Raw genomic sequence first — 24,828 nt, 5'->3', positions numbered from 1 at the left:
CTGCACTACAGCGAAGTCATTTGACTGCTTCTGCTCTGCCTGAGCTGACAGACCAAAATTCAGCCATCACAAAAAGGCCAAACCAATTCCGCCTTGAAAATGGCACCATCGCAATTGTTGGAGTAATACGATGGGATCCACAATTTTTTTTTTTTTTTCTGATGGCCAATCAGACATTGTCGGAGTGAGTCTGAGATGTAACTGATAGACGCTAATCACACAGCTGGTCTGTATTCGAATTCATAACACAGACGGAGATTGAAATAGCAACAGAAACTAGTAGACGCATGAAAAGCCAGGGAAATGAGAAGGGTTTGAAAAAAGAAAAATAACCTTTGATTTGAGAGCAGAACTAATCACAGCAAGGTCTAATCAGTGACTGCCAATTCAACAGCACCTTTTATCTCCTTGACTGAACCTCACAAAACAAACATTTTTTAAATGTGGCTTCACAGAAGATCTCATTTAAAAAAAAAAAGAAAGAAAGAAAAAAAAAAAAAAGAGAGAAAGTTCCACTTTTCAGTGTTCAAACATTCACAGCTCCCTTTGATTTTCAAAAATGGATCTTAAAACCTCAAAACAAAGAGACGCCTTACTTCCTCAAGAGGTTATCATAAAAACAAAGAGGTAATCGCCTTTTTAAACATGAAAAGGAATCTGGAGCAAACAGATCTGCAGGGGGTTACTGAAGGAATGTCACGGTTTCTAAACCTGGATAGACGTCTCCTCAAACTATTGTTTGATCCCGCCTGCAATGTCCTTGAACACCATATCCAAACTTCAGGAATCTGAAAAACTTAACTGCTCCATTATGTCGCGATTCCCTCTCTAAGGTAATCTACATCATCATCCATCTGATAAGTATCCTCTGCATGACAGGCAGCACATTCATCAGCGACACCCGTCAGTAAACAAAGCCCTTGCATTTTGATCACTACTGCAAAGCAAAGAGTGACCTCTACTGGTGATCCAGCTACATTAAGCTTTGAGTCTCTACAGTTCTATAATAATCCAGTATGCCGTTCATCGCCTTAAGATCTATGACCTATAACATTTAATATGCAAATTAAACTGAACTGTGACACACTAACATTTGCCGTGTGATTCATGTCCTCTTTGCTTTCGCCATCCTATCTTGTTTTCCACTTTGAATGCCGTATCTAAAGAGCTGAAGGTCGCAGCAGAGCAGCATAACTCTCATCGTGGTACGGGTGCACAGCGGGCAGCGTTAAAAACTCTTAGCTCGACCTGAGCGGACATAAAAACTTGATATGTCATGGCTGGATTCAGCAGAGGTGAAATTGAAAGCTTGCTTGTGTGACTGGCTTTTGGACTGAAGTGACACTCGAGCAACAGCGAGAGGCAAGTTGAAAACTTCTAACAATACTGCCCTCGAGCGCGTCCAAAAAGAAGAGGAAGAGCTTGGTATTTTATTCCATTTCCTCTTTACAGTAAAAGCCTTTTGCAACATTAGCGTGGTCGAAATATGTGTGCATGCACGTGCTTTGGGATTTATTTTTTTAAATAATTTATGTCAAGTCAAAGTTATGCTTTGTGGAGATGATATTTTTACCTTCAGCTTACAAGATGTGATTAGGCTAAAAACCACTTCAGCTTCACAGACCAACACTCAACGATGCGCATGCTGTTGTTAAAGTTTAACAATTGAAGCTGAGTTTACATGTCACTGCTGGAGGTATATGAATTTGCAACTGCATTTTCAAACTGAAAAAGAGGAGAGACACCGACCATTACCAGGCAGAGACTAATAAAAATGATAAATAAGAAATATGGAAGTGTAGAATCCAGTATTGCTGCCCTCTAAGAACTGAAAGTCAGGATATAGGATGCAGTCTCTTCTAAATAATTTAAATCCACCAACACTTTAGTAGTGTAAAAACACTGGAGTGCTCTTCATTATTCTGAAGTTATGTCTTTAAATTTAGTGCTAAAATAAAAACTTCAGCTCTCTACAGTCTCTCGAACAACAACAACAGGAAAAAAAGATTCCATAGCTCTGTTTGCAGGCCAGATTTAGGTCACTGTCGCTCTTTATTGGAGACTTTTTTTTAAGGCCATATGGTAGCTTTGATGAAGCTCAGCTTTTACTGCATGAAGACAGATTTCCTGACAAGAAACTCCTTTGCTTTGGTATTTGTCCCTTTTACATAACAGGTAGTTCCAAATGGGAACATCCCTGTCTCAGCGAGAGTAATTTGCCAATGAAAACACATTAATAATATTAAGCTTTTAGGTCACACTGTAATCTATCAAAGGTCAGTTTCCCAGATAAGACATCTGCACATGGCCCAAATGTATTGCATCTTTCTTTTAAGAGGACTTAGGCTACTCCTGATTTAAAGCTTTAGGGTTATTACAAACAGGCTGACAAAAATACAAAAACTCAATTTTATAATCATAAATTAAAGTTGCAAAGCTTGATATTTCACTCCAAACTGTAAATACTTTTTTGGGACAGACTATCGCCTGGAGATCGTGGTTATATCAGTTATTCTCCTTGTACACTGCCAGGAGCTTTTCCTGCCTTATTTCTTTCTTTAGGCCGTATCACTAATTAGCAGCTAGGTTTTCTTAGTGCAGCCTCACGAGACAGAAAAAGAGAAACAAATAAATTTATCTGCTCTTTGAAAGCCAAAACCTATTTTAAAAAGCTCCAACTGCATAAAGTGAAAGTGATATGTGACTTATTCCATGGAAATATGATTCTCTTTATTCATTATAACATACTGCCTCATTGTGAAGCCCAACAGGAATCATTACACAGATTACCACCAAAAATATTCAAGGAAATTAGATTTTTTAAGGCACTGTATAATTGAAATGACCTTCTCTGAGCTCTTACCCTTTCTAAAAATGAGAACACTGAACTCAAGTGAAAATGAGAATGAAAGTGGGAAACTGGTTTCCAGCAACAGCCTGTCAAAATGCTGTCTGATAAGTGAGAAAACTGCCAGCAAAGACACCAAAAGAAGCAAAGCGTCCACACAGTGTTGATCTGTCCTTCACAATCACATCCTCTGCCACATAAATAGTCTCATTGTCTCTATGCAGTTACAAATCTGCATATCAAGAATGAAAAAGAAGCACGACCTCAGCTTCAGTACAAATGCATACAGTACAAGACCCTAAGAGGCCACTTTTGTGCAGACATTCATGATTTATTGACTTTAGTAACTCTGATTTTTCCTGTAGTGATATCAAGAGGTTGATAATTATTGTTTGTTGTGTTGCGATATGTGACCTTTTGTCCCTTCAGTGCAATTTGAAATGTAATTACTTTATTATTCTGTCCAATACTTTTGCTGGTGACCATCTTGGAACATTTAGAAAGCACAAAATTGACATGACAACAGAAAATTATGGACCTCTGATATCTGTGCATGCCATCTTGATTAACTGTTACTGATTAAATGATTCATATTTCTTCTTTTAAAAAAACTGAATGGAAACAATTATATGAAAAAATGTTTAGTTTTTCACGTACTGCCAAATCCCAATTTGTGTAATCTTGTCAAACGCATTGCACGCATTGGCAAACATCACACAAGGGTAACTTTTCCATGGTCCTAAGTAACTTTGGCCAGTAGCTCATTTCATTTTCAATGAAACGCTGTGCAAAGCTGGTCCTAAAATGATTACGGCACTCACTCAGAAAATTTGCCTAAACTGAGTTATGGAGACTATAGAACCTGTATAACTGCAGTGCAGCTCATGAGTCACTTTGCACCGCCTTTCCAAAATCTTTCAAATGATCATCATCACACTTGCATCGTGCCGCCATCTGCTACCTTAATATTTACACGGGCTTCTTACCATCGTCTCAAAGGCTGGCCTGTCAGTGGGATACTTCTTAGAGCTGCTCCTAGCACCATGAAGAGGGTAGAGAGGAGGAGGGATGCTCGCAAACCTGGAATACACAACACACTGCATCAACACCGACGTGTAAGAAAAAGTAAAGAGACAGCAGTGAACATGGTAGGGATTTCTCAATTTTTGCAACGACAACGGATTATTTCTGTTCTTATTGAATTAGTTATCTAACAATAAAAAGAGAAAAGTAAAAACAAAATCCAGTTTCCTGGAGCTATAAGAGACTATAAAATAAATAAATAGATAATAAGCAAAGAATGATAACAGAGGAAAGCAGCAAATTAACACATTTTAAAATCTGGAACAAATATTTTACATAATTACCTTGACCAAGGAGATTATGTTTTTGGTAGTGTTGATGTCAGTCTGAGAGCACGAAAAGTTATGAATGAATGCTGATAAAACTCTGAAGGGGTGTAGAGGGGGGGTCAGGAAGTACTGCATGAAGATTAAAACATCCTGTCACTGCTGACCTCTGACCTCTCCTTCAAGATCAAAGTGATAATAATGCTACTTAAAACCATGTTTCTTACTGCCTTTGTTTGTATGAGGAGCATTTAAGAATTATGGGGATTAGGGCTGGGTCATATCATACCGTTCACGTTAATACCGGTATAATGTTAGGCAATGATAAGAAAATGAAATATCGCGATAGAAAATGGGTAAAATGCGCATGCGCAGTGCCTTAGTTTACACATGGCGGCGATGGAGAAGGGCGAAAGCGGATCGTCGAATGAAACAGATGAACCAGAATTGGTTTGTAAAAATGCTGCAACTTCAGTGGTGTGGAACTGGTTTGACTTTCTTCCCTCAGATACACACCAAAGCACATTTTTTGGTAGAGCATGCAAGCGCATGCACATAAAAAACAGCTGCTTGTTTAAGTGAAAATACATTGATGGGGTTTTTTTGCACTAATAAAGTTGTGGAGTTGTAAAGTATTTTGTCTCGCGCCACTTATATCATCAGTTATATCGTTGTCGCAAATTTTCCAAATATATATCGTGATAAATATTTTTGGCCATATTGCCCTGCCCTAATGGGGATTCTAAAAATACACATTATTATAATTTGCAGCCAACATTACAACGTTACATTTCTCATCTGCCTTTTGAGTTGACAACTTGACCCAAAAATCTGTTACAGCTTTAACGAAAGTATTGCCAAGAGAAAGACTGAGCTGCCTGGTTAGTTAGAAATATACTGTAGTGCAATTATTATACAATAAGCTCTAGTTAAACATGGCCAATTATTCACAAGTGATCTAAATTAATGATTACAGTCTACATAAATACAGTTTTAACCAATAACTGAAAGGGATTGGCCAGCATCACTAACCAAGCAACAACAAAAATCTTAAAACAGAAAATTCCTTCTTAAATATCACTTGTGTAACAGCAAAAGTATGAGAACTGTTTCTTTCACCATTAACTCAAGTCTCATTTCTCAGTTTCATCCACATGACAGCCATTTAGAGAATTATGTGCACTTCCCCATTCTTTTCTGCATGTGAACTACCATTTCTGAATGTTTGATTGACAGGTTCAACTAAATGACCGCTGTGGAAAGAGGATCAACATATTAACAACATCCTGTAGGGCTGGGTCTAACTGATGAGCAGAATGCAGACTTTATTGATACCAGTGCAGTTATGAATTCTGCTCCTCAGTTAGATTATTTATCAATTCCGTTATTGACCCTTGATCCACTTTCTTTTTAGAAAAATGAGGACTGTGCAAGTTTTGAGCATGAAAGCGAAATAACAGCAAGACTGTATGCAACTCACGTACAAGAGCTTCACTGCCATGAGTTGGACAAGTTTATAATATACAACCTCATAAAACCATTCTGAGCAGTATCAACGGAAGAAAAAGAGAAGCTTGAACGTATTCCAATAAACTGGAAAGCTTCCCCACTTCATATCATATAAGCTGATGCTATATTGACTTCCTATGTCTATGGCACCTTCATAGACACAGAGGCCGAGAAGCAGTTGTAGTTCTGCATTAAGGTTACATAGAAATAGCCACCTTTGCAAGGTTTGCCAACTAGAACTAGGTGCAGCAGGTAATCCAAAAATTATTATCTTAATATTTGCTAAATTGTTTCTACCAAAGCGCAAACAAAAAAGGCAAATATTTGCCACTTCCAGCTTTTCCCAATATGCAATTTTTATGTTTTTGTCATTTATTATTCATGCTCCTCAATTGTTCATCAGTACTTATGAGTGAAAAACAAAACATTCATAATGTTTGTCTTGAGAAGGCTTTAGCTGTACTGAGCAGCTCTCTAAATGAATGCATGCACAACTGTGACCACATTTCCAGTAAATGAAAGAAAAAGCCAGCAACATATTTTAGAGAAATGCTGGAGGCCATCTACCGTAAATGAGACCTGCAAGTTTACAGCTGCATACTTCAATGCACAGTATGCATCTACGTGCTCAAGAGACAGTTTGTTGACATGAAGGGCAAGTTAATGATCACTACAACTGCAGCCGAAAAGCTATAGTTACTTCCATATATTTAGATATTCATTTTATGTCCTTGTCACAACTGGCACCATGAGATGGTATATGCAGCCCATTCAATTTACACAGGTAGTCCAGCTACCTGTCTCTTGGCACTGTCTCATGAGTGAGGAGATACCAGGGGAGGGCTGGTACATAGTGGCAGTTGGACAGGCCCATTTAAGGCTTTGACACAACAGCAATAGTGTATGTGCAAGTTTGTGCAAAAAGGAACTGGAAGAGCATTCCCAGAGCTCTACAACATGACCACCGATGGGATTACTCATGTGCGTGTTTCTAACCAAACCCTCAAAATCAGACTCCATATGAGTATCATGAGGGTCCAGGTTGCTTTCTGTGCTCACAGAACAAAACCATGCTCACTTTAAATGAGAGGAAAACAGGCAGGTCTGCCACTGGTGCCCAGTTTTCCCAAAGGGAAACCAAGTACTTTCCCCACAGTCGAGCTGAATTAGATCTAAGCATATCACAACCTTTGCAAGTCATAGAAGTCTTTTTGCAAGGGCACACCATGGTTGACACTTCTTAACTCAGATGCAGACATGACCACAAGGTTTTTTGTAAGGTCTGAGTGGAATCTACACCAGGAAGAATTTACAACAAGTTACTGAAAGAAGCAGATACCATTATCGAGTTGCCTACAAATAAATTAGGCAACAAAAACACCTAATTGTTAATGTGATTGTGATCACAAGGTTGAGTTATGCAACTTCTTGGCAAGATTGTGCATGGACCAGCAGTCTGGTGTTGTTAGTGCCTTGTTACTGTTTTTGTCATCTGACAACCAGCGTGGTCATTACAAACTTCTACAGTCAGGTGATGCAGAGGAACTGGTTTGGTAAAGCACACACAAGAGGGCTACTTTCATTCTTTCCAAGAAATACTGCTTTTGAACCTGAAAATAAAGATTTTTTAAAAAGTAAATTAAGACTTGCTTGTCCCATATAAGCACTTTCCCCCCCACCTCCCATGTTTCCAACGCATCTATGTGTCTTACTGGGCACAAACAACCCATTTAAAAACTGAATGAAGACTATAAGGTCTCTTAAATACTGCATTTTATCAGAGTAAATATATTCTGCGATTGCATAAGGTCAAACTAATGATAAGAGAAATTTTCGAAACCTAAAACAAAATACGTCGTTAAGTTACATCGCTGTAGATCTTGGTGGGGTGAAAAATCACCAGGTCAGGCACAATCATCGTTGAGGTATGACACAGTGTGCTAAATTAAAAGAACTCACCTTTTTTATCCATTAACCACATAAACAGCAACCAAGGGAGGAAGCCAGCCGGGCCCCACAGCACCAAAATCGCGATGTCAGACTTGGTAAAGCCGTAAGCGTGAGCGGCTGAGTTCTGTATGGGACCCCAGAAGTTCCACACCATTCCCTGCATCAGTGCCAGCAGGGAAAACAGGGTCAGAACCAGCCATCTTCTCCCATACACTCTGCTGTTTACCGGATTAGTGTTCGTCTCCACATAAGAAGGAACAAGAAGCGGCTCCCTCTCGGCCTCGGTGCTCGAACCGGCACCCATATTAACCTCCCGTTTGTCAGGCTAGTTAAAAATTCCGGTTTTAACGACGGTACAGCAACGACAAACTACCTCGGCCACACAAACAAAAACAGCCGATAGCGTCTAATGTTTGCTTTAACTGCGCATGTCAAACCGGAAATAGTTGCGGGTTTCGGGAAACTGTTCCTATGTAGCTGCCATTTCGGCTCGTCTGGTGAATTAGCGTAAGCGGGTTTTTTGTAGTATCACAAGAGTCCAAATGGTGCAGATTCACAGCGATGTGTTATAGACGTAATTGGAACGCGTACGCTGTCATGTGATCTTTGTTTACTTCCGCCCGAACCTTGTCTACACGTGTAGTGAAAGGTGAGTCCTGGTGTTTTTTTCCAAGGATCCTGGTATTTCTTCTAAGCTAGTTTCTTAGCATCTTTCTACAGTGTAAATAGAGAAAATATGTTCACAAAGACGAAACATAGCTAGCCTAGCTATCTCATTACTTCACACCAGACGTTTTAAGTTGTCTGGGGAAATCCCAGGTGTTCCTAATAACATTAATAATGGCCTTGGTCTTTTCCAGCTCTCCTGTAATTAATTATACATTTCACGCTTGTACTTGTTGAATCAAACGCCACCTGAGCGCTGTCTGTCCCTTTATAAAGCGCCTTTTGAGCCTAGGCGTTAATTCTTTCCTCGGAGTTGTTTGATAGTTCTTCAGGAAGTTGCTCATTTCTGTCGTGTAACGCTAGTTAGCGACATTTTGTCAAGTGGGAAATATCAGTGATACCAAGTCTTATTATAATTATTTGACCAATTATAAGTGGAAGAATATACCTAAGAGTATCCGGAAGTAGAAAACGGTACCAATCTGGATCCAAGTTGTTTAAGAAGTTGGTTACAAAGAGCGAGAATCAAAGTTTCACTGATATCCGATTACCAGTTAAATTCTAAATAGGAAATCCCCACTGTCCTGTGGTAGATAAATGCCATCTGATCTGAAAGGTAATAAAACTTCTTGATTTGCTAACAAATAATATTTTATTGCTGTTTTTCCGCCATAAAATGTACATGCACTCCAAGGTCACGTCATCATTTACACGTTGCCAGTACTGGGTTTGAACCCCCCTTTCCCCTCAGAATTGCCTTAATTCCTAAAGGTATATATTCAACCATAGCCTGGGAACCTTTCTTGGAGATTTTGGTCCATGTTGACATAAAATCACACGTTTGCTGCAGATATATCAGCCGCGCGTCAATTATTTGAATTCCCTGTTCCATCAGATCCCAAAGGCGCGCAGCTGGATTTAAACCTGGTGACTGTGGAAGCTATTTCAAATCACTGCCATGTTAAATAAACCACTTTGAACTTTGTGGTATAGTGTGTTATCCTGGAAACAGCCATCAGAACATTCACACACTGTGATGACAAAGAAATGGACATGATCAGCAACAATAATCGGTTAGGCTGTTGCATTTAAGCAGTTCTCTGCTAGTATTAAGAGGTCCAAAGTGTGCCGTAAAAATAGCTCCTACACCTTTATACCACCATCAGTCTGAACAGTTGGTACAAGGCAGAATGGATCCATGCTGTTTATGGCAAATCTTGACCCCACCATCTGAATGTCTCAGCAGAAATCAAAACACATTAGACCAGGCAACATATTTCCAGTGTTTTGTTGTCCAATTTTGGTGAGCCCAAGCACATCATAGCCTCATTATAGTTCTGCTTCTCGGTTTGAACATCAGCAGGTTGTTTTGATTGTCTCTACATACACTGACTTGCTGATATGGTAATGGCTTATTATTATATTATATTATATCATGTTTTATTCCGGCACAGTTGAAGCATCCACAATTTCGTTGTACGTGTACAATGACAATAAAGGACTATTCTGTTCTATTATTATGTGAATGCTGTGATGCATTCACACTATTGAGTTTTCTTTTCTTTTATTGAGTTTTCTTTCAGCACACATTAAAAGCTTTGTAGTTTTATTCACTAATTTAACATAGAAGATGAGGAACATGGCTTGTAGGCACTGACTAATAATAAAACATCATCGTTTTTAATCAGCTTTATGTTCCTCGTGTGTTTCATCCTACTGTCAGTGTGTACCAAAGGCTATGGCTGACACCACCGAGATTAATAAACCCTTCAGCCCAGAGGAGACCCGGAGGATTGTGCATCATTTGCAGCAGCCCGCAGTTTTCCTGAACATGACCTGCGACTGGCCTGTTCTCCACTGGACAGCAGTGCATCTGTCAAGCTGTCTTGGTGACAGACTCATCCGATTCCGACTTGGGAGAAAAGAGAAGACACAAGGTAAGTAATTCAATGTATTGAATGAATTTATCTGTAATTACTCACCTGGATTAAACATTCACAATGAAATTTATGTGACCAAAAAGATAAATTCAGTTCCCACAAGCACTCCTATCGGGCTTAAGCTGTTTTATTAGATATTGCATATTTATTAAGCTATAATAAAAACATTTTTTTTAAAGGAAAACTCAGCTGTTGCTGCATTTAGCTGTTACAAATCTGGGGCTGTGTCATTTTTTTCCTTTCTAATGATTTCAGATGCTGTAACTAAAATTCAGTTTTTGAACACAAAATGAAAGAAGACAAAATAAAAATACAAGACCTGTTAAAATACAAGATAGTGATGATCTATTTCTATTGAGCAATAACTGATCACAATAAACTGAGGTTTGTTTGAGTTCCTAGTATTGTGTGAGCTTATGGAAACTTGTATAGCATTTCAAACAATTTCCAATGAATGAAAATTTATATATTGACATAATCTAATGAAGGTTAGCCGGCTGTTTAACGATGTGATTTATAATGTCTCACAGATGAAAAACACACTGAGGGTCTTTGTTTTTGAGCATCTGCTGTATTTTGCCCTCAGTGTGGCTCTGAAACGGCTCCCGTAATGATTCTTTCTCTGATAAATGACAGAGAGTATGCCCTCTGATAAAAGCTGGCTAATTAGATTTCTAAATCATCTTTTTTAATAGCTGCAACAGCTTACAGGTTGGGCATTTCTCATCATGCATTCTAAATGTCATCACTCAACCACAGACACACCTCGTTTATGGAAAAAAAAAGAAATAATAAATCATTACAACTGATTAATTTTTCCTTTGAAGTGGGTTAAAAAAAATCATGTCTGAAAAGTGCTGTGGTTCTGGTAAATGAAACAGTTCTCTTAACACACAGTCTTGTGAAAACAAGTTTAATTAAGACTCATGCAGTCCTGTGAAAAACTAAGTCCACTCCAAATTTAGTAGCTTGTATAACCACATTCAGCATCAACGACCTAAAGTAATTGTTTTCTGTATGATTGTTATTGTGGAGCAGTTTTATCCCACTCTTCTTTACATTTGACATTTGTTTATGCACAGCTCTCTTAAGGTCCCACCACAGCATTTCAGTTGAGTTGAGGTCTGGACTTTGGACTATTACAGTATCTTGTTTTGTTTTTCAGCCTGTGATCATTGTCCTGCTGGATATATCAGCAGAGAAGAGGCTTTCTTCTAGAAAATCTTCCCAACAATCCATATTTGTTCCACGTGTTTCTAATTGTACTGAACTTTAACATTTAGCATGCTGACTGAGGCCTGTCTGGGATGTGACTCTTGGGTTTTTTTGGGTTTTTTTACCCATCAGGCGTAAAAGGCTGATTGGGTATTGAGTGGGTGGTGGTGACATGCAACTTTGTAAACACAATAACTCGAGACTGAGGGGACGTAGGATTTTCAAATTGATACCATAAATCCACCCACTAAAAATCTCTGACAACTTTGAATCTTGGTGGTCAAGTTTCTTTTTTTTTTTCTTTTCTGTATTTTTTTTAATCATTTGTTTGCGATAACCCGAGGAAACGTCACCTAGGATTTAAAAATTGATACAATAGGTGCAGGAGGATTACTGAGAGCTTGGGGATACCGCTGACAGCTGTCAGTATGTGGGCAGTTTTTGCAGTCTTACCTTGTGGGAAATTTGTCAGGACATTCACTCCTGGGAAGATTGCGGCATTGCGTTAACACACACCTGAATGTTCCAGACCAGCAGCCTGTCAAAAATCCTACTTTATGGAGGTGATTACACTCGATAATCATCAGTTAAGCTGCTGTTCTGTGGCTACATATCTACTTAAACCAAAGTTGGTCACTGGTAGTTTAGATCAGCTGAACTGTTTCACTAAAACTGTATAAAACCTTTAACTAATTATTGTCTTGTCTGTGTTTATTGTTATTTTCTCAGCTCCGGCTCCTCTTTTTGAGACCCAGTGTTCCTACGTGGAGGCCAGTGTAGCTCAGTTTCTCAGCTGGACTCAGGGTCAGTCTGGAACAGACGTGGGGCCTTTTTCTGAGTACTCCTGCTCAGAGTATTGGGCTTATGCTGACTACAAATATATTGCCATGATGTTTCAAGATCAGCCTTTCATGTTTGAGGTAACCATCCTGCTGCATGCATGTTGACATGTAACATAAGTTAAACAGTCCAGCTGAAATCTGGCATCAGTGTTTGCACAAGTTTACAAGTTTACTGCTAATCTTAATGATATCTGAGATATTTAATTGCCATTGAAACTAAAGGGCAGTGACAAAGACTTTTGGTCAGGTTATTTTATCAGGTTAAATATCCAAGAAAGCGAGATAAAAGCTAATTAAACTTACCTAAAATTTGAGGATTTAGTGCTTGAAAACATATCGCAGGGATCCATTTTTCACTATATTGATTGCACTTCAAAAAATTCCTTATTTTAAGTGTTGGAGTTTTTTAGTTAAATAATTTTTTCTAAGCATGTAGGCTGCTCAAATATTGAAAACACAACATTTGACCCCATGTATCTGGCTACCAGAACATTAAGAGAACCAGGAGTTGCTCCCAGGAAGTCACAGCATAATTTTTTTATTAGTCTGACTCAGAGCTTGCGTTCTAATTTATCCCAATGGTGGTGGATGGGCTGTGTGTTCAGACAAGCCACTTAGTGTGAAGTGGGCATGTAGGGACACACTACACACATTCACAAAAAGTTTTCTTCCTTAGGACACACCTTCGGTCCATTCCTTCCATTCCTTCTCAAACAGTACAGACACACTGACCAAATGTTATGTATTGAACAAGAGAAGCACATGTCGAAGATTGCATGACCAAATGTTTGACATCATATACAGTCTAAGCATTATGCGTTTTATTTACAATAATAATAAAGGTTTAATTTAAAATGTTTCATACTATAAGCTTCTTATGCCTTTTGTAAGAAACTGAAATTAACAAGCGATTCAAATAAGCGAGTCAAAATAACTTTTTCATTCTATTCTTATATTGTTTTGACATTTTCAATTAAAATGTCAAGCTTTTGTGATGGCAGCTTTATACTAGCTGTTCTCATCATCTGGCCGGTAAAGACATAAAAGTGCCATCCTTTCTTGAGCCACTGCCGCAAATTTATTTCATTTTTATCTCTGTGATAAATTTTTATTGGGCATCCACCTCCAATTATTACCTCCTGACATTCATGCCTTTGAGACAGACAGACATGGGCTTTTTGCAGGATAAATGGTGCTGGCAAAAAGGCTGCCTGAAGGCTCGATTGACCAGACTGTCAAAGCTTACAGCTGCCTGCATGTGTGGTAATGACTTCATTATTCAGGATGCCGGTGTGATTGCTACACCTTTGTGTCCTGACGGCACATGATTGACAGACTAGTTTTCCTTGAAAGATGACAAATGCTGTTGCTTGGTGTCACTTGTAATAGGCCCTGTCATTGTAGCTGATGAGGCTGGGTTACATCTGTGAGCCTATAGAAGAGTGGTGACAGTTCTCGTTTCCATGTCACGTTATTAAAGAAGGCACCAAAACCATAATCTGAAAATCGTAAACAGTCGTTTATGCACACGGCATTTTGGATTGATACATGGCATTCGAATGTGTGTGTGTGTGTGTGTGTGTGTGTGTGTGTGTGTGTGTGTTGCAGCATGTAAAATGGTCCGAGTTTGGCTTTGAGGGGCGTAATGGGAGAGAGAGCACCTTATGGATCGGCACAGAGGGAGCCAACACGCCATGCCACCTGGACTCTTACGGCTGTAACCTTGTACTGCAGGTGCAAGGACGGTAAGATGAATCGCTACCTGTGTTGATGCTTCATGTGCTCCTCAGTAACCAGACGATAAGATAAATGGAAACATACGTACGACATGAGACTGGAAAAACAAAATTGGGTTATATGAAGTGGTTTAAATGGTACTTGAATGCTTTTCTTTTGATGCCGTGATAGCCTGAAGTGCCTTGTTATCAGCTAACAGGCTCAAGCTGCGTTCATAAACCCCATGATCGTTATGTGCACAGAGACCTGCTCATTACTGCTAAGTAAAGCAGGCATCAACAGCACTAAATGGCTGAGTGGTCCCAGGAATTGTTTATTGACAGGAATTGGCAGAGGTGAAGAAATCTTTCAGTCAGAGTGGCCGTGCCTCCAACGTCCCATACAGACAAAAAAAACAAGCGTTTTGGTTTTTCAGCTGCTAGGTTACATATTTACATAACTGTGGTTATATACATACATATTTGTGTTCCAGTGCTTACAACTCTCAAGATTTATATATTCTAATAATAATTCTTCAATTTTAATAACACAAATTACACGTATGCAGTGAAACTTGATCGAGTTCTCCGCAAAGAGTGCAGTTTTTTAGTCTAATTGATGAAAGTCCCCTTTTTTGGTGTTTAAAAATCCTACATTTAAAAATGTGGATCTGTTTTCTAATGGGCCTGTGTGAAATGAAACTCCTGTTTGTCATTGTTTCATTGTCTCTTACGTTTGACAGCGTTGCTTCAACTTGCATCCAAGGGTTTGATTATGTTGCAAAACAGAACAGGTTGGGTAAAACTAGGGTGTAAGTATGAGTAACTGTGAGTCATGCAAATAGTTTGGTATTCTGTACTGTGATGCTAGCCCAAAAAGTGTTGCAATGCGAGATAGACACACTGTCTGGGTCTATAGTCGAGTTTAACACCAGTCAAACATTTATTTTATCGACACATTTCTCGTTACAAAGAGACGAGCACGTTCATTTTCTAATTGGGTGACAGAAAAAGTTTGCAGTGAGAAGCACTCACTGTCAGGTATGAAATAAAAAGTGACACTGTCCTGTCATACCTGTGCACTTAATGGGGAGAAGCTGCAGCTGAGCGGTGAGAAGTTTCAGGATTTCATAAAACCACGTCTGTGTTTCACCCCTCTGGTGGTTGTGGAAGTTTTCTGCCTGTTAAGCACTTAGGTCTTCTGCAACACTGGAGGTGCAGAGTACTATAAATGCTGACACAGAGTGCGAGTTGTCCTCTGCCCTCTGAAAAAGAGTTGATTTGTCACACAGCTTGCTAGAGAGGGTGGGAATGAAGACAGAGGGTGAGACGCTTTATGGGGTTCTGTGAGTCACGAAATATAAGGGAGCAGGTCTTCCTTATCTCGCTGCACTGTTCTTCCAGAGAGCAACGGCTATATCTCACCACTTGTAATTGGGTCTTGAGTTCTTTTATTTGGTATTGATCTCTAATGGAATGAAATCCAGCTCGAGCGGTCCTTTGACACCGCTGATCTTTCAAAAATAAAATAGTGTTGATTGATTTCATGACATTTGTGTGAATGGTGGGTCATAGTACCGGAAAACAATCATGGGAGTGGAGTACTTTAAAAAAACGAATGTAGTTTAATGTTCATGTTAGAGAAAATAGAGTTGTTTCACAGCGATGGATTTGTAGCTGGTCGTGTCAGCTTTTGTTGTCTCCCAGAATAAGACGGGTTTTAAAGCTTTCTTTAATTAACAGATATTGGATATCTGGATCTTTACAGCAATATCGTTTTATTTTTTTATTATTGTTCACTGTAGCGCAAAGTAAACGATATGAAGTATTTCTTCCTCTTTTAATGATTAGCATTTTTTGTGCTAAATTTACAGTATATCAATGTTAATATCTGTTAGCACTTTTTAATATTGGTAATTTTTTATCAGTGTTTTATTTGCAAGCTCGATTTACAGCTTAAAAGGTCATTGATTAACACCGCATGAGTCACCAGACAAAAGAGTTAATTTCTAGCATTAATCTTTTAATCTAAAGTCATATTTAGCTTTTCTGTTGATGTGTCCTATATGCAGGAAGCGCTGGCACCTCTTTCCCCCGGAGGATACAGCTAAGCTTTACCCAACTAGAATCCCCTACGAAGAGTCAAGTGTCTTCAGCCAGGTGGCTGTTCTTCATCCTGACCTGAGGAGATTCCCTGCCTTCCACGGTGCCAGTGAACACATCGTCACTCTACAGCCAGGACAGGTCAGGAATTCTGATGACATCATGTCTACGGAGATCTCAGACCAATATTTTTCTATATTTTCTTTTTTTGTAAAGTAATCAATAAAGTAAATGAGCAATAATCATCAGTGTTAGCCCTGAGAGAGCTTTCCAGATGCTTATAAACAAAATTCATAAGAAATTAATAAGAAGAATACAAAAGTACTGTTTAGCCCTAGTCTCTATAATTTATACCTAACGGTGAGCTGACACCTCTTTGTTTGGATTAAATCAGTTGCATTTTCTTCAGACTATAGAAAAACCACAGTGATTTAGTAAAGCCTGAAGTTATGCAATGCTGTGGCTTTACATTTATATGATGAAGTGCTCGTGACACAGAAGCAGTAACCATAAAATATAACTTTATTGGTCCTTAAGCAGTGAACATGTGAAAGTAGACTGAACAGTGAGATTTATTTGTCTTGGTGTCCTTCATAAAAACTTGAAGCAAGGCGACAGTCGTGACTTGCGTCCCAATTAAAGTCAGGCATCTACAGTTACACTGGATCACCTTCAACACACTGTTGTTCCTATAGTGATGAAAGCGAAGGTTAAGCAGCGCTATCGCTCTTGATCTAACTGGGTCAAGTCCAGGCCTGATAAATCGGTCAGGTTTATGTCATGTGCTCAGCCAAAGATACGACCGAGGTTTTGTGGAATCCAGATTTGGTTTTCATGATGGTAATTTTAACACTTGTCCTCCTTTGATCATAAATAATTGTGAAGGTGCTCCTGCATGAAGGTCATCCTTTTTCACCTTGTTTCAGAAAAAGAAACGGTCACTATGGACACAGAGCAATTATCCAGTTGTCTGCTTTCACTATCTGTTTGTTCTGGAGCTCACACAGCTTATTAAATACCCTCCTACAAAAAAACAAGCTGTCGGCTAACCAACAGTCCGTTAGTTGTGATTTGATTTATAGGTCAGGGTCAGAGCTCACCCTTGTGTTTTATTGTTTAATAGTGAAATAAATTGCAACAGTGCGGCACGGTGGCGTGGTGGATAACACTGTTGCTTCGTGGCAAGAAAGTCCTGAGGTCAACTCCACCACGTTTCTGTGTGCAGTTTGCATGTTCTCCCCATGTTTGCGTGGTCTTGGTACTCCGGCTTCCTCCCACAGTCCAAAGACAGTTTTAATCGATTCTAAATTGCCCACTGTGTTAGCCCTGCGATGGACGGACGACCTGTCCAGGGTGTACCCCGCCTCTCGCCCTATGACAGCTGGGATACTTTAATAACCTTGACCTCTTCCAGTCAGTGTTGCAGCAAGCTTTGGCCTGACCTTTTATATACAGCTGACAGCTCTGAGTTTATGCTTCAAAGAAAACCTAGAAATGCTTCAACTGTTGAGACAGAATGAATACTTTGAGTATCTACCACAGTCTCCTCAAAGATGGCCCCACCTCTGCAAATCAGATTAAAAGACGGCTCATTTCTCTTCTCCTGTCAGGCAGCAGGCCACAGACGAATCAAGACTGCTGTGGAGGCCGGGGAATCAATAAGCATTCTTTCTTTTTCTTTAACACACCCGTTGTATGAATGGATGAACGATTTACAGCAGAGGGGGGAAGGTTTATGCTGCCATCTAGCGGATATGTGCAGTCGTGTATTTCCTAGTATTTAGGAAGATGAAAGAAAAAGAGTGGGAGCTGTCATTGACCTTGCCATTACTGATAAGTTTGTGAAGACTTTATCTTCTTTGCACAGGTGCTCTATGTCCCCAGGCACTGGTGGCATTATGTAGAGTCAGTGGATCCTATCACCGTCAGTGTCAACTCCTGGATTGAGCTGGTAAGCAGCATCATGTCTCTTTCATCCTGAGCTCACCAAAAACGCCCCAAAATGACACAATATCATATATATTCCAAACATTTCAGAGTAGATGGCAAGTTATTATCCCGAACATGTTGATTCATGTTGTATTAAGTCCTCTGAGATTAAGGCTCCTCTCCTTCTTGAGTAATGAACAGGACCAGCAGTAAAGTGTTTCCTGTCATTATGATGAGTGTATGTATATGAAGGGGCATGAAAAAAGGCTCCCTGGTGCAAGACAAATGTTTATTCGGAGGTTTGCCCCACTCTAGTTGTTTTCTGCCAAGGTCACAGACACCACAATCTATTTCTTCTTATCATCGATGGTAACCATCTTGATCATGTGTGTTCTTTCTCGGCTCTCTGCTTCTACACAGGAAGTGGATGACGTCGCCAGAGTTGGTGAGGCTGTGACTAAGACGGTTGTCTGCGCCATTAAAAGTGCTCGAAGCGATGACAACACTGACAGCTGGCTCAACCCCACTGAGGTAACGAGTAATTACTCTTTGATATCAATTACTGTGTCAGTTTAAAAGCCGTCTTCTTACACCTACTTCTTGCTTGTGTCTGTCAGGATCATATTCTGATCTAGTGCAAAGAAATGCAGGTTTTTGTTGCTTTTTCACAAAATGAAACGCTTCACTGCTTCATTCACTGTTCTTTGTTGCTGTGTAGGGAGTTATTTAGAGAGCGATACTGTGTGTCAAAGGGCAAAATAGGAATCCAAATTTGGGTGCGCCTCAGTGGGTCCCTTTTATCCGCGATGATTTTATAGCTGTTGACCTTCAATTGAACTACAGGCAGATGATGATAAAACCTGAGCCTTTGTCTTCCACAGTGAGATGTTCTCTTATCTCTCTTTAGCTTTGGGGGTGGGGGTTTGCTGACCTGCTTTGTTTCCAATTGCCCCCTTAGAAGGAAGGGTCACTGCAAATCAATATAGAATCACTCTCAGTAATGATCTTCATCCTGTGATAAAATGCTATCATTCTGAGGGCACTAGTTTCTTCCAGGATGACACTGTATGCAGTTAAAGGGAACAAAAGCCAGATTAATAGTTTGAATATGAAATTTGATCAGAATTAAATGATAACCAGGCTGATTCAACACATCTCAACCTAGTTGAAAGCCAATGAGATTTTTTGGAATAGCACCCTCCATCAAATAACCAGATGACAGAATATCTACCTTACAGCCTTCGAGTAGAGTCTCACATACTTGCCTTGAAGTTCTTATTAAGGCATTTCATGGCTTTATTTAATTTTCCACTCATCCATATATGTGTCCATCTTCTTCCGCTTATCTGGGGCAGGGTCGCGGGGGCAGCAGCCTAAGTAGAGAAGCCCAGACCTCGCTCTCCACAACCACCTCCTCCAGCTTGTCCGGGGGAGCACCAAGGCGTTCCCAGACCACCCAAGAGATATAATTTCTCCAGTGTGTCCTGGGTCTGCCCCGGGGCCTCCTCCCAGTGGGACATGACCGGAACACCTCACCCAGGAGGCATCCTTGTCAGATACCTGAACCACCTCAGCTGACTCCTTTCGATGTAGAGGAGCAGCTCTCTACTCTGAGCCCCTCCCGGATGGCTGAACTTCTCACCCTATCTCTAAGGGAGAGGCCAGCCACTCTTCGAAGCTCACCTCTGCTGCTTGTATTCGCGATCTCGTTCTTTCGGTCACTACCCACAGCTCGTGACCATAGGTGAGGGTAGGGGCGTAGGAAAACCGATAAATTGAGAGTTTAGCTTTTATACTCAGCCCTCTCTTCACCCCAACAGACTGATACAGCATCCGCATCACTGCAGCCGCAGCACCAATGCGTCTGTCGATCTCCCACTCCCTTGTCCCGTCACTTGTGAACAAGTACTTTAACTCCCCCACTTGGGGCAAGAACTCGTCCCTGACCCGGAGTGGGCACTCCACCCTTTTCTGGCTGAGAACCATGGCCTCAGATTTGGAGGTGCTGATTCTCATTCCCACGGCTTCACACAGATGGTCTGATGATAATCAGCTGTGGCAAATCGAAAGTACAGCCTCTGTCAATTTTAAGGTTTTATGTATGAGAAAATAATAAAAATCATCTGCTTCTTAACAAGGCTTAGATAAATAAAATGACATATTACACTGTTTTTAACCAAAACTAAGCCAAAAAACTAAGGACACCATTACTGCTTCTATTGGAAGTAGCAGCCAGGTACTGCTAATCAAATGCACTGGATTAACTGATCATCATTTTGGAAGTTTGCTGGTCTGGGGTGTTAGGTGTGTATTAACACAATGCCGAGGATGAATGACAGGATCTGAGAGTGAGATGAGACGTAACTGTTGACTGACTTTCCATCAGTCCGGGAAGGATTATAAGGTAATTTCCACACACTGTGAAGTCCACTCTGCACTGACAGATTATCTACAAGTAGAAAACATTTAAGACAGCTGCCAGTCTGTCCAGGAGTGGACGTCCCAGCAAATTCACCCGAAGGTCATATTGTGCAATTCTCAGAAACAGCAATAAGCCCAGGAGCTCCATCTCAGACTACACGGGCCTCAGTTAGCAAGTTAAATGTTAAAGTTCCTGACGGTACGGCTTTTTTGAGAGTGTTGCCAGAAGGAAGACTCTTCTCTCCATCTGCAAAAGAAAAGAATCACGATCGAGTCAAAGTCCAGACCTCAACCCAATTGAAATGCTGCGGTGGGACCTTTAGAGAGCTATGCATAGAAAAAAATGCCCACAGTCCTCAATGAACTGGAGCAACATTGTAAAGAGGAGTGGGCCAAGATTCCTCAAATTCCTCCATTTTTCTGTTTTGACTTTTGGTGAGAGAGAGACCAAAAAAGTCATACAGAAAATGATTACTTCAAACTATTGCTGCTAAAAGTGGGTGTAGAAGCTACTGCATCCTGGAGTGTTCTCAGTATTTTATGCACTGCTTTTGCATAAATTTGTATAATGACACACTGTTGTGTATTGCTGTTCATCTGAGGTTGTATTTACCTAATTTTCTGATCTGATAATAACTAGTTAATGTTTTATTATGCCCTGATATGTAAGACCATAGAATTAGGTGTACTTTGTTTTTACCATGACTGTATCCTGGCCAGTGTTGTGATGATGACGTTGTCAGAACCTGTAGAGAGTCAAGCATATAGTGAAGCTATAGCTGCGCACAAAACCTGGAAAATCAAAGATTTTCATTTTTGAATTCAGACGGAGGCAAGTTAGCTGTTTCCCAGGGTTCAATCCTCTGCTAAGCTAAGCTTTTGCTGACTTATAGCTTCATGTGGTACAGACGTGAGAGGGATGCCAGACTTCTCAAACAAAGGACATTTACACTTTGTCTCAGAACATTTATTGAATAGCAAATGATTACAGATGAAGTTCTTCTAGTCCTTGATTAAGTAAAGCACCCTGGAGACTGTGTGTTTATCTTTGGTGAAGTACGAGAAGTCCTTCTTTGTATTGCATTAGTGATTTGAAGTGTAAGTGACTTCTGCATGAGTGTATCCAGGCCTCCACGAACTTGCTGAGACACTGGTTTGACTTTGTTAGATTACTAACCACTTGTCCCCCCCCACACCTTCTTATTTCTCTGCTTATCAGTAGGTTCAGCCAGGCAGCTTGTCCCACTTACAGACTATATTTATGTCACTTACTGTGTGTCATTTTCTATGCAGACACAGTATGAGCTGCAGTGTCATAATGTAAGGAGAGCTGAAAGCCTCAGTTGCATAAGTTCATAGGCATTGAACTTAAACCCCTGTTAAAGTAGCTTCTCAGAGCTGCTATGAAATGATTTATTGTGATATTCTAAAAGTCTTTTTTTCACAGTTGTCCTTTTAGAGACGGCTATAAAAGTTGTAATAATAGTTGTGAAGGACGTCTCTACTTTAAACACATAAGGTAGTTATGCTTACATAACTTCAGGACCAATTACGCAGTATTTTTAGTCTAGTTCAACTGTTTGCACACCCAGTTAGTTTCATATCGTTATCAAAATAGACTATGATAACATTCTCCCTGATGACCTTTCATGGACTTTGAAACTGACTTTGAAGGATTAAAAACAAACAGCGGGGTAGCAGTGATCTGTACGGGGGATAATTACGATGCTGTGATGGATTGATTCTGAGTACTTGTGCTTGAAGTCAGGTAGAGCAGTTCAGCTGAAGTCTTTCTTGTGGCAACAAAAGTAGAGCTTCAGGTAACCTTTTTTAAAAAGCGTTTTTTGCATATTGATTAGCCAAGAAAGGATATAGTCTCCCACCTACAAGGAGAGTCACAGATGCCTTCACTGCGCCAGTTTAAACCTATATTTCCATTTTCCAGAAACTGTGGTGTATTATATATTAATGTGCACAAATTTAGACTAAAAAAAGGAAGACCTAGGTGAAGAAATGCCTCTTGTGTGGGAAAAGTCATGGTTCTTTGAGGAGCTCCCACCACATTTGTGTTGCATCTGATTTCCAGGAAAGGGGGTTAATTGCCTGTTAATGTTCTTTTAATGCTTTAGGCCAGGTAGAATTCCTGGAGGCAGGTTTAGTGAAAATTATACAGATTCTTCTTCATAAGGCTTTAAATGATAAATGCTAATTCCTTTGTAGATATGGAGATTACAGTGGATGTAGTGGGCCATGGGGTTCCAGTCAGTTGCTGCCATTTAGTTGGTCTAATCTTGCAGAAATGGCTTTGGTGTGAGCTGCATGCCTCCTTGGCCTCACACTTCCCTGACCCTTTGTCTTGAAGGAGAGCTGATGTGTGGCACTCTGCCTGATTGATCAAAGGCATCCTGGAGTCAGTTGTCTCCTCTTTGTTTGTGTTGGTTGCATGTCCAGTGTGGCTGGTTTGTTCCTACAGAAGTAAAGAAGTAGAAGTGCACTCTGAGAAATGTAGTGGGAAGACTGCTCTCTAGGTTCTGCCTGGTAGATTTTGTATAATCTTGCTGAGTTGCAAACAAACGGCACCGAAAAACAACACAATTACTTCCCAGCACATTAATAAAAATCTATGTACAAAGGTTTCCCCAAAATGTATAAGCAAATTAACCGCCTCTGCAAGATGGGCTTTTTCTGGAAATATACAAAGTATTAAACATATTAAACAAACTCTAAAGCCTCTGTGAGTTGAATATTAATTCAAGTACAGCTTCTTGTAAATGATTCTAATGGCAGTTCTTGTTTGGAGAACCTTGTAAGCATTAAAGGGATTTATAATGCACTTTTATTAGACCATCTAAGTGTCATTCCAGGCATGCATTGATTAAATTTTTTTTTCTTTATTGCTTTGCCTGAATCTGTTTAGCAGATTGCGCTCAATTAAAATTCAGGCAGTTCATTTTGTAATCTTAAAGGCTGTACACACTGTTTATCTCTTGGCAGCTGTCTCCAGCTTTCTCTCCGTTTTTGTTTTGTTTTTATAGGAAGAAGTAACATCCCATAATGAAAATATGCAGTATCTGAACCTGGCGGCGAGAGCTTGGGCTCAGAAACAAAGGAGTTCCTGCCACAGCAAACTGAGCCCAGAGTTGCGAGACACCTGTCGAGTCAAGCGGGACTCGGGTGGGCAAATCAAGAAAAATAGTGATCGGGTTAGGAATTGTGCACCCTTCAGTATTCCCTACGGACCACATCTCATCTCTGTACGCTGTCAGCAAGAACTGAGGAGGACGACCCCCGAAGATGTAGAGGTCAACTCTTCCAGCAACAGTGCAGTCAGATCTCAAGAGGACTGCGCTGTCAGCTCCGATCCAGCACAGACAACCAAGTTTGCAGCTGCTGTCAGACTCGATCAGAGAACACATGGATGTAACGCTGGTTCAACTCGGTGTAGAGAATGTGACTGTGCAGATGGGACATCAAAGAACCTGTCAGAGGATTATAAGGCATCAACGCATACAACAATAACCACTAACGACTTGTTAGACTGCCTGGTGCATCCAGACATCATCACCCGTGTCACTGAGCTGCTTCTAGAAAAGCATACAGGAAGTGATACGACCACCTGATCATCCTAGTTTTGATATTCACTTATCAGATGCAACATGAACATGGGGTTTGTTGTGAGCCACGATTATTATTATTTATTTTTTTTACCCAGAAATTGGCCCTCCAAACTACGAGTCATGTTTTGGCATCATTAAGTAAGAGGCCCGACTTTTATTTCTTCTCTCATTTGTCACTCTTGACCTTCTTGGCGTGAACCACAGATGCAGGAAATCGCAGCCAAAAGTCATTCTAGTGCTGCAAGTGACAGTCTAACATATCCTTGTTTTGTTTTCCTGCACATGCTCATCCTTTTTGGTTCTTCCAAACTAGGAAAAATGGCCACTGGAATCAATTTAGTATGTTAAACAACCAAATAATTCAAGATAATATTCCAGGGATACAAACATTGTGCAGAAAACAATGTATCACAATGTCAGTTAGTAAGGGGGGAATCATCATTGAGCAGCCACAAAGGACTCCTTGTAATAGTTTTGTGATTGATGAAAGCTGTGTAAGAAGTGATAAATGAACTGTTTGAATAGTCTGCTGTATGTGTGCGGATAATAAATGTAATATACCCACTTTGCCTAATTGAATTCCCTGTAGTTGGTTTGTCCTAGGTGGGGACATTTTACACATCTAAACTTGGTCAAAGAGTTTTTGTCAGATTTTGGTGCAAAATTGTTGCAGTTATGATAAACGGGAGTAAACGATTGACAAGAATACAAGTTTTAATCTGCA

At 40.1% G+C, this 24,828-nt stretch overlaps 2 protein-coding genes across 2 annotated transcripts in view; one reads left to right on the top strand and one right to left on the bottom strand.

Annotated features, from left to right (window-relative positions):
• Positions 1-8,437, bottom strand: part of slc49a4 (solute carrier family 49 member 4) — a 46,153-nt gene extending 37,716 nt beyond the window's left edge. Inside the window, exons 1-2 of the mRNA XM_085250439.1 lie at positions 7,666-8,437; positions 3,835-3,928 (exon numbers count right to left, since the gene is read on the bottom strand). Of these exons, the coding sequence (XP_085106565.1) occupies positions 3,835-3,928; positions 7,666-7,960 (389 nt within the window). The 5' untranslated portion in view covers positions 7,961-8,437. The remainder of the gene's footprint in view (positions 1-3,834; positions 3,929-7,665) is intronic.
• Positions 8,100-24,820, top strand: hspbap1 (hspb associated protein 1). Its single transcript, XM_085250438.1, has 8 exons — positions 8,100-8,305; positions 10,046-10,259; positions 12,207-12,397; positions 13,928-14,064; positions 16,107-16,278; positions 18,005-18,088; positions 18,487-18,597; positions 23,523-24,820. Exons 2-8 carry the CDS (start codon positions 10,061-10,063, stop codon positions 24,105-24,107), a joined length of 1,479 nt encoding a protein of 492 aa, XP_085106564.1. The 5' UTR covers positions 8,100-8,305; positions 10,046-10,060; the 3' UTR covers positions 24,108-24,820.
• Positions 24,821-24,828: the final 8 nt, after the last annotated feature.

This window comes from Mchenga conophoros, linkage group LG16 (genome assembly GCF_057382185.1).
Source record: "Mchenga conophoros isolate Kocher_MC1m ecotype Shallow Benthic linkage group LG16, M_conophoros_male_GT1.1, whole genome shotgun sequence".
In the NCBI taxonomy this organism is placed as follows: Eukaryota; Metazoa; Chordata; class Actinopteri; order Cichliformes; family Cichlidae; genus Mchenga; species Mchenga conophoros.
The sequence above is the reverse complement of the archived record's forward strand: the minus strand, read 5'-3'. Positions and strand labels throughout refer to the sequence as shown.